At 49.5% G+C, this 10,254-nt stretch overlaps 1 protein-coding gene across 1 annotated transcript; it reads left to right on the forward strand.

Annotated features, from left to right (window-relative positions):
* Nucleotides 1-1,961: 1,961 nt before the first annotated feature.
* Nucleotides 1,962-6,674, forward strand: TLCD2 (TLC domain containing 2). Its single transcript, XM_079904942.1, has 4 exons — nt 1,962-2,223; nt 2,448-2,530; nt 2,749-2,831; nt 3,385-6,674. Exons 1-4 carry the CDS (start codon nt 2,048-2,050, stop codon nt 3,835-3,837), a joined length of 795 nt encoding a protein of 264 aa, XP_079761068.1. The 5' UTR covers nt 1,962-2,047; the 3' UTR covers nt 3,838-6,674.
* The last annotated feature ends 3,580 nt before the right edge of the window (nt 6,675-10,254 follow it).

Genomic DNA, 10,254 nt, shown 5'->3' on the forward strand with positions numbered 1-10,254 from the left:
GGCCTTTGACCTAGTCGTTCTACATTTGGGAATTTATCCTAAGGAAATAATTAAAGATTAGTTCAAACGATGTTCATCCCAGCACTGCAGTAGAGAAAAATGAGAAGCAACTATCTGGTTGGGAATTGATTTCTTTTCTGCTATAATTGAAATTTGCAAGAGGGGGTTGCTTAAGTAAATTATTGTATATCCATCTGGATGGTGGGGTGGAGTGCTGCGCAGTCATTAAAAGTCACATAGAAGAACATTTGACTGGAAAGAAAAATGCTCCTTGAACATTCAAAAGGTTATAAAAATGGTGTATATTATGTGATCTCAATTTTGTTTTTATACATAAAACAGTCTGAAAAAGACTGACGACATACTCCAAATTGTTAATAATAGTAGTTACCTTTGAATGATGGAATAAAATAGTTGTAATTTTTCTGTTTGGTTTTCTGTAGTTGCCAAATTTTCTACATTAATTGTGCATGACTTCCATATAATAAAATTTAAAAGAATCAGTGTAGGGCTTCCCTGGTGGCGCAGTGGTTGAGAGTCCGCCTGCCGATGCGGGGGACATGGGTTTGTGCCCCGGTCCAGGAAGATCCCACATGCCACGGAGCGGCTGGGCCCGTGAGCCATGGCCACTGAGCCTGCGCGTCCGGAGCCTGTGCTCCGCAATGGGAGAGACCACAACAGTGAGAGGCCCGCGTACCGCAAAAATAAATAAATAAATAAAAAAGAATCAGTGTAATTTTTAAAACTTTTGGAGAGGTGGGTGTGGAAGAAATGAAGGGATGCCCCCAGCCCCATTCGTTTAATGGGGTTTTGGTGGAGGAGGAGGGTTGTGAGAACGTTTGGGGGAGCTATTCGTTTATGAATTTTATTCTTTGGGAGTGGCTGGAATCCACCCTCTCCTGCACAGGGAGCAGCTCTCTGAATTGGTGACAGCCATCTAAAGAGGTGTGGAGTGGAGTAAGACAGAAGGAAAACAAGTAAAAACCTGTCAGTCTTCGGGAGAGGGAAATCTCCCCGGCCCCAAGGCCGAAAGGTTCTAGAATCCTAACAGTCCTGTCTCTAAAAGCAAGATGGGTCTTTGTTTTTCTCTTTGATTCTGCCCCAATCTTGAGGTGACCCTGTGTGACCTCTCCTTGCCTCCTCAGATTGGAAGAGATACTCACTTGCCCCCTAACAGGTACCAAGCCCTGGGGGAGGGGTGCTTTTCAAGGCTATAGGGCTGAGTGTTTCCTTTTTGCCTCCCCTTCCTAATAATAAGGCTCCTCTGGAGGGCCCCCAGAAGAGCTTAGGGGAGGAGCCCCGGTGGGTCGCTTCTGCAAAATGGGAGCTGTTGTTCCCTATGAGAGGTACTATGTAAGGGCGCAGGACACCTGGAGTTACGGGGTTGCTGGGATGTGTTAAAGGTCTGGAAACCTCGTAAGTGGTGGCTCTAAGGAAGTGAGCTGCCCCCTTCCCCACAACCAAGACCGGGGTGGGGCGCGGGGCAGACTGGTGGCGAGGCGTAAGCACGTGGGAGTGGGTTTGCTCTGGCCTCTAACTTCAGGGCTGCGTGAGTGGGGTGGGTCGGAAGAGCAGCAGGTGAAAGGTTAGAGAGGGGAAAGGAGGGGAAAGTTAATGGGGCTGGGCCTCTGGGAGTGTCAGGTGAGATTAGTCACCCATTTCTGGATTTGCGAGGACTTCGGGACACATGGGGCTTGGGAAGACCCCTATCGACATCCCGGAAAGCCTCCCTGAGCTCCGTTTCAGGGTTTGGTCCCGGGAAGCCCCCTACCAGACATCCCCCGCTGGGGCGGGACACGATCGGTTGCTGTGGCTCCAGGGGCGGTGGCCCACGGCTGCTCCAATCACCACCCAGCCGGGGGTTGGGGGCGTGGACGAGCCCTGGAAAAGTTAAGGCGGAATCCGTAGGCGGGGCGGGCGGGGGAGTCCAGGGGTGCAGCCTTGCCGGGAAACTGGTTCGCAGTCCCCGCAGGGGGCGTTGGATGTGTCGGGACTGAGAGCTCAGGAGCCCAAGGGACGGATCCGGACCTAGCCAGCCCGCCAGGCCATGGCGCCCTCTGGGCTCCTCGTGACCGGCGCCTCCTTCGCCGCCTTCCGGGGGCTGCACTGGGGGCTGCAGCTTCTGCCCACGCCGGGATCTGCTGCCCAGGACCGTTGGAAGTGGCGGAACATCTGTGTCTCCCTGGTTCACAGCCTGCTTACGGGGGCCGGGGCGCTACTCGGGTGCGGGGCTTAGGGGTTTGGGAGGCACCGTGGTGAGGGTGAGAGAGACGGGTGGAAGGCTGAGATTAGAAGACCCGGCGGCACCTTTAGAATCAATGTGAGGCCTCGAGAGTCTGAGACTGGGGTGGGGATGTAGATGGGTGGGCGGTGTGGATACGTCCACGGCGGGAGAATAAGATCTGGGTCTGCACAGACGCTGACCATGGCTCCCCCATCTCCTCCAGGCTGTCGCTCTACCCTCAGATGGCCGCCGACCCGATTCATGGCCACCCGCCCTGGGCCCTGGTGCTGGTGGCTATATCTGTGGGTGAGTCTGCAGGGAAGGCTGAACCGGTTTGGGGTGGGGGACAACCTTCCAACGGTGGGGTCTCCTTCCCTGGCCCGGCCCGCGATGGGGTTAAATGTTTCTGGCGGCTTTACTGAGAGAAACTCAAGAGCTGGGAAAAGGAGGGAGTGGAGATTCCTCTCCAGACAGTACGCTGGCTTGGAGGAAGCCTAACACCACCCTCCCCTCCTTGCCCCCAGGTTATTTCCTAGCCGATGGAGCTGACATGCTGTGGAACCAGACGTTGGGCCAGGCCTGGGAACTTCTTTGTCACCATTTGGTGGTGAGACTTGGGGAGAGGCAAGACAGGAAAGGAGGGATGCCTAGCCTGGGGTCCCCAATCTCTCACCAATTTTCTGTCCTATGACTTCCCAGAGAGTCTGAGCCCTGCTGGTGCTTGATCCTCCCAACCTTAGGCTGAATTGGGGGGGAGGGGATTGACTGCTGGCCACTGCTGGGAGTCTGAGCACTGTCTGCGGAGATTGTATTCCCACAGGTGTGGGAAACGTTGACTATGGAGCTTTTCTGAGGAGAGGGAGCCCCAGTATAGGGCGTGGGGATGGGTGTGAAAGCACAGGAATGCAAATGAAGGGGGTGGGGTTCCGTGCAGATGCTACAGCTCCAGGGGAGACAGCCTAGGCGCCAAACCTGCTTCAATTCTATGGAAGGGTTGTTTCAAGCCCATTCAGGCCCCTACCATAAGGGTAAGCATAAGATAGGGTTTCGGGGAGGGGTGCCCCAAAATGCTTGGGAGCCCCTGTCAAGGACTGGGATATTGGAACATGATGGGTGGTAGGTCATGGAAGGTCCTCTGACCTCTGACCTTGGCTCCCCAGGTAGTGAGCTGCCTCAGCACCGCCATTCTCTCTGGCCACTATGTGGGCTTCTCTGTGGTGTCTCTGCTCCTGGAGCTGAACTCCACCTGCCTGCACCTACGGAAGCTGCTGCTGCTTTCTCGCCAGGCCCCATCCCTGGCCTTCAGTGTGACTAGCTGGGCCACCCTGGCTACCCTGGCCCTCTTCCGCCTGGTTCCGCTGGGATGGATGAGTCTGTGGCTGATCCGGCAACACCACCAGATACCTATTGCTCTGGTCATCCTTGGTGGAACTGGACTGGTCACTGTGGGTGCTACGAGCATCACACTGGGTGTCCGCATTTTGGTCAGTGATGTCCTGCGGTCTCGGCCCCGCCCACCCATCCCTGAGCACAAGGAAACCAAGGGCACCAGGACTTGTTGCGATGGTGAGCCTGTCACCAGGGATGATTCTACTCTCAACCTGAAAGACTGAAGAGAAGCCTCAGGCTCCTCCTCTGCCAGTCCTGGGGGAGGTAGAACCAGGACAAGGAGATGGTGGTCTTCAATGCACTGTCCCCCAGGGGTAAGGCCTGGACTGGGTTTTCAGTATCTCAGTTCCTCTTCCAGCTAACTCCTGCATTCCTAGGATCTGAGAAGAAATGCTAATAATATTCATGGATGGGTGGGAACCTGAGCTATTGTTCACTGAATCCCATCATCAGTTGACCGCCCTTTCCAGCAAACTAACTCCAGAGGTATAGCCTGTGTTACCAATAAAGGGTGGCAGGATGCGTGAAGCTGGATGAAAGTGCCAATGGGAGCAGAGACCCTTCGCTTTAGCACAGGAACGGATGAGGAAAGATGAAGTCCTACTAGGATCAGAGAGAGATCTAGTACCAAAGGGGTGGGGTTGGAGAGAAGAGAGACCTCACCTATGACCAAATTATGGCAGAGGGAGGAGGGCACAACAGGTGAACAGGTGCTATGCGTAGCCAGTAGGGATGGACATAACGGTTGCCAAGAGACAGAAGAAATTGGACCACAACAACTGCTGGTGATATTTCTGGTTCTCAAAGTCACACTATTCTGTTTGTACTTCACCTTAGTCCTACTGTGACCAGCATGTTCCTTTTGCTTTTTTTTAGTGTCTTCTGACCTTTTCAAAGAAAATGCAGATTCTTAGAGGAATGAGCACGGGGCTAGGTCTGTCTTCTCAGGACTGTACCGAAGTCCAGAGCCATAGCAGGAACTCAACCACCCGTTCTGGGTGCCCAGAGTAGGGTCTTCCCAGGGCCAGGCTTTCATGGAAGAACGAGGGCAGAGGCAGAAGCAGATGAGGTACGGCTTCCGCTCGGCTGCAGAGGAATTAAGGAATATCTGACTCTCTTCTGGGATTCATTTGCAAGCTCCCCTTTCTCCCCTGCTACTTCTACTGCATTTTTTTCTGTTGCACAAGACCCCTCCCTTCTTCAGGCAGAACATCCAGGTTATGGGAAGTGTAAGCAGATTAAAGTTGCTATTCTGCTAAACAATGGACAGAAATAGATAACCCTTAACTATCCACAGAAAAGATACATGAGCAAAAGCCAGAGACAGGAAGATGAACGCATAAAGTGGAGCTTGAGAGAGACAAAGGGAATGAAAGAAACAGACATGTACTGATTGAAGGACAGATAGAAAAAGATTTGCTACAGAGACGAAGAGAGACGGAGGGCAAGACAGAATCCTTGGCAGAAATGGAGAAAGTCTGTTATAGATGCAGAGAAGAACGAAAATCATAGAATTGGTTAAATGGTCATAAACAAAGAGGACAAGCAAAATGGAAATAAAGGCTGACAGGAAGGGATCCCAAAGGTGGAAGGTACAGATAGTCTAGACAGTGAAACAGGGAGAGTGAGTGACAAGGAGGAACCACCAGATTCCCAGGAGACAGAGGTAATAGTGGCTGGTAGATTAGCAGAGGGAGACGAGAGAGAGGTGGAAATAGAGATGAGGGGGATGAGTCAGGGGAGCTGAGAAGCAGAAGAACAGAAGGTGGAGGAGGCAGTCAATGGAAAGATTCATTGACAGAAAAAGCAGGCAATATGTTGAGTTGGAGACGGGCAGAAAGACAAAGGACAAACAGCTACAGTGCACAACCCAGAGACAGGGGTTGACAGGAACTGAGAGGCAGAGACTGGTAGGACGATGAGAAGTAAGAATCGGGGATGTGAAATGACAGAAGAATAAGCAAAGGAACTGAAGAGAAGCACAGAAAACGGGGGTGGGGGAGGGCAGAATGGTGAAATTAACATCCAGAGGAAGGACCGAGGAAAAGGAGGGAGCACAGAGATGGAGAGAGGAAAAACCATCGTATAGATGGGATAAAAGAGAGAGAGGGACTGTGAGATATCCCCATCAGAGAGTCATTAAAACCAAAGCACAAAGGGGGAAAATGATGAACAGAGACTGAGGAGAAACCGCGACAGTTGGAAGTAAACGCAGGCAGAAAACGAGCAGAGGGTTTGAATGTAATCAGACTAAAACCAGAGATGCAAAGGTGTGGAAGTTGAGGTAGAGAAACAAAGCAGAATTCTGTCAGAGTTTGTCCTTAGCAGAAGTAGTATCTTCAAACCTCAATTTGCTATTTTAACCAAATGCCTTGATTAATGAAAACATTGTTTTCAGCTTTCAAAGAAAAAGAAATGTGACAAACCCATGGGAGGAATCTCCTCCCTATGTGTTCGTGTCAATATTGATTCATTCCCAGACCTACACCTTTTCTTTTGCCACTGCCATGAATTCATGGTCCAAGTGAGTTCCCTTCTTGGGGGACTCAAGGGTGCCCAAGAACTTGACCATTAGGGAAATATGGCTATTTCTATGGGTAAACTAGTAAAACCCATACAGGAAGGGATTAGCTACCTGTGCAGGTAGGACATAAGTGGACACTTGAAGAATTTGGGATCACACACAAATTTCCATCATGGAGACCCAGTGAAACTTCAGGAAGGCAGGACTAGGATCGTGATTATAATTTAGTGGACATCTCATCAACTGGACCAGCTATAGATGGTGGACCAGATAGAGATGAGATGATGGGAATCAAAGAGCAATAGTCAACTGGGAGCCTGGAAAAGAGAAGCTCAAAATTGCAGAGGTTGGCAGATGCTGTATTTGGTACAATGAGTTGGGTCACCACGGTGGTGCTGTCAGACCTCACCATGGCCCAGTGAAGTGGTCCTCAAGACTGATTCCATCCATGCCTACTGAGCTACTGGCTAATGAATTCTGTCTTCTGGCACAGGGGAGGGGCTTTCCTGGATGGGAAACGTTGATATTTTATGGTCTCAGAACACTATCCTGATCAAAAATTAATAAATTGCTATACAAATAATAGCATCGGTCTTTTGTGAGTATGGTTACTTTGAGTCACTTTTCTTGGCTCCAGTGGTATCCTAGTTTATAATGCATGCTGGATCATGGAAGATCCAGCATTTGCTGTGAGAAGATCTCTTGGCACTAACTCTTTGACCTACAGAGCCCTAAAGTGGGAACTTCCCTCGTGGCACAGTGGTTAAGAATCTGCCTGCCAATGCAGGAGGCAGGGGTTCGAGCCCCGGTCCGGGAAGATCACACATGCCGCAGAGCAACTAAGCCTGTGCGCCACAACTACTGACCCTGCACTCTAGAGCCCATGAGCCACAACTACTGAGCCCACACGCCACAGCTACTGAAGCCCGTGCGCCTAGAGCCCGAGCTCTGGAACAAAGAGAAGCCACCGCAGTGAGAAGCCCGCGCATCACAACAAAGTGGCCCCCGCTCGCCGCAACTAGAGAGAAAGGCTGCACGCAGCAACGAAGACCCAATGCAGCAATAAATAAATAAATGTATTTTTAAAAAAGCTCTAAAGTGTTCTAAGATCCTCTACTATGAAAAAACAAATCAAATGTATTCAGTAGAATGGATTTAGAGCAAGAGAATGGATTCAGACAATTGAGAGTGATTCTCAAATGCCAAGAGTTGAACCCAAAAGAGGCTTTTAGCTAAATTTATCTTGAGTTGACAAGAAAATTAGGGAATTCCCTGGCAGTCCAGTGGTTAGGACTCTGCACTTTCCATGCCGAGGGCGAGGGCTGGATCCCTGGTCAGGGAACTAAGATTCTCGCAAGCCATGCGGTGTGGCCAGAAAAAGAAGAAAGTTTTTTCTTTTCTAAAGAGAAAGCTCCATAACTGAATTGTCAAAGCATTGTTGAACATCAAACCTGTGTTTGTGCGGCTGAAGATTAGGAGCCCTCACTCTACAGATTACACAAGGAAAGTTATTCTTTAAAGAACTGTTCCTTCATGGAAGTAAAGTATTTGTTTAGAATCTTTAACTTAAAGTCAGAGCATCCTAGGCTGAACATGTGTTGTGCTCCTACCTCATGAGGTACCTTTGGATACCTTCTCTCATTTAATCCCACACAATAGAGACGCATCCTATTTTTCAGATGAGGAAACCAAGGTAATTCCCTCAGGATTACCTAGCTAGTTAGTGACCAGGGTCTGGACTTAAGCCCATATGTATGTTTATTTTCTGATATCACCTGTGTCCAACATCTGCTATTTTTACCTGCCTGGCTCCTCTATCACTCCCCCTTCAAAGGGCATGTGACTCAGGCGTAGCCAATCAGAACACCATATCCTCTTTCCCTGAGATGAGCTCATGATTTAAACAAAGCTATGAGTCTCAGCACCTTGCTGTCTGCTACAACTTTTGGCTGAGATGCACTGTGTGCTAACATTGCTAAGCCAGTAGGCTGATGTAAGACAGCTTCCCTGAGCATGAAGCCAAGACAGAAAAAAAGAATTCAAATATGGAGAGAGATTTCTAGCATCATTTAAATATCTGGATCAAACTCTGCCTGAAGCAAGAACTTCCCCTGGACCATTCAGTTACACAACTCAAACAACTCCCAGATTTGGACTTCCGTGGTGGTGCAGTGGTTAAGAATCCGCCTGCCAATGCAGAGGACACGGGTTCGAGCCCTGGTCCGGGAAGATCCCACATTCCGCGGAGCAACTAAGCCCGTGTGCCACAACTGAGCTCTAGCCTGCGCTCTGGAGCCCAAGAGCCACAACTACTGAAGCCCGTGCGCCTAGAGCCCGTGCTCCACAACAAGAGAAGCCCACGCACCGCAACGAAGAGTAGCTCCCACTCGCCACAACTAGAGAAAAGCCCGCACGCAGCAACAAAGACCCAACGCAGCCAAAAATAAATAAATAAATAAATAACTCCCAGATTTGCTTGACTATGAGTTAATGTTTTTTGCTTGGAACAGTGAGTCTTTATTAATACATCACCTTCAAGATTATCTTACCTTCATTTTTTTAAATCTTTTTTTTTGGTGGGGGTTGTGCTGTTTGGCTTGTGGTATCTTAGTTCCCTGACCAGCAATCGAACCCAGGCACCAGCAGTGAAAGCGCCGAGTCCTAACCACTGGACCGCCACAGAATTCCCTTACAGAAAGTTAAAGCCTAGAAAAGTTGTGACTTATCCAGGTACACCCAGCTAGTTTGTGGCACAGCCAGAAGTAGAATCCAGGGATCCTTATACACTATTTTGCCCCTTTCTTTATAGGAAGGCTGAGGAATGGAGAAACTTCAAGGTAGAAAGTTGACAACTGAAGATCAATCAAATCAGATAAATTGCGTCTGAGGTGGTGTTTATAAGTCAGGATGCTTCTTCGGTTGGAAAGCCAGACTTGTATTCACCAAGTATCGTATCGATTTCTGCACTTTTCAGGAACGCGGTAACCGTGCAGGGCAGAGGTCCGTTTCGGCATTCCCCTGCAGACGTGAACAGTGTTAACTCAGTGTTGAGAGCTCATTTGTTCCCTGCCTCTAACCAGGAGGGGGACAAAACTTCCCTGGCCACACCTTCCACAGGAAGTAGACAAGGAAGTGATTCTCAGACTGAGTGAGCTCTTTCAACTGAGATAAGAATGTAGTGGAAGTGATGGGCCCTGCAGGGGTTCTTCCCCACCTACCACCACCCAAACCCCCCAAAAACAGGCTCTGGGGTAGTAACTGACATTCCAGGGATGGTAGATGATTCCTTTGGGCTAAACTACGCCCGCTCACTCTGGCCTGCCTGCCTGTGCCTTCGGAAGGATTCCTTCACCTCCTTGAACTTCACTGGTTGGCACTGCTAATCCCAAAGGCTGAGAGACTGGCGCAGAGGCTCTCTCTGTCCCGGATCCCAGGTCAGGGCACTGCTAGAGGACAGAGAAGCCCAGGAACAGGGATGCCACAAATTACTGCTGCTGCACTGGCCCAGGGCAGCACTGCCAGTCAGCCCTAATCTCCCTCTCCTCGGCAGCTTGCTCCTGCCCTTCCTTCCCTAACCCCGGCTCTTCCTAGAATCCAAATATTTCCACCCTGGCAGCAAGCAAGGGTAGGGGACTGGGGGGATGGAGGAAATGCGGGGGGAGCCTAGCCTAGGGCAGCTGCAGCAGCATTTCCTTGACATATATTGAATTTTAAAAATTCATGTGAACTTTGCATTCTGCTTCAAAATCTTTTCCTATCTATCTCTTTTAATATAAAATAACATTTGAGATAACTTAAAAGTATAATATTTGAATTTTTTTTTTTAATTTTACAAAATGTCAAGTGAAACTGTCAGTTTTACGATCCAGGAAGATGCGCCATTGTATTTTGTGGCTCTAACTATTACGGGCACACTCCACTTTATTTCTCTTCTCAACAAGTATTTATGAACATCCTACTATGTGCTCGAACAGAGGAAATATAATAGTGAGTAAACAAGTCAGAGACCAGGCTACAGGGAGCCTGCAATGAGGATTTCGTTCAAGTGGAAAGCTGGAAAAATTGGAGTTATCCAAAGGAGGGAAACCAGAGGTAAGGGATGTAGAAATGGGTCAGC

Source organism: Stenella coeruleoalba (genome assembly GCF_951394435.1).
Source record: "Stenella coeruleoalba genome assembly, chromosome: 19".
Taxonomy (NCBI): Eukaryota; Metazoa; Chordata; class Mammalia; order Artiodactyla; family Delphinidae; genus Stenella; species Stenella coeruleoalba.

Excerpts from the sequence above, each read along its gene's own strand:
- TLCD2 (XM_079904942.1), top strand. The coding sequence starts at position 2,048 with ATGGCGCCCTCTGGGCTCCTCGTGACCGGCGCCTCCTTCGCCGCCTTC. Across the intron at positions 2,531-2,748 it reads GCTGGTGGCTATATCTGTGG|GTTATTTCCTAGCCGATGGA; the intron begins GTGAGTCTGCAG and ends CCTTGCCCCCAG. Across the intron at positions 2,832-3,384 it reads TTCTTTGTCACCATTTGGTG|GTAGTGAGCTGCCTCAGCAC; the intron begins GTGAGACTTGGG and ends TTGGCTCCCCAG.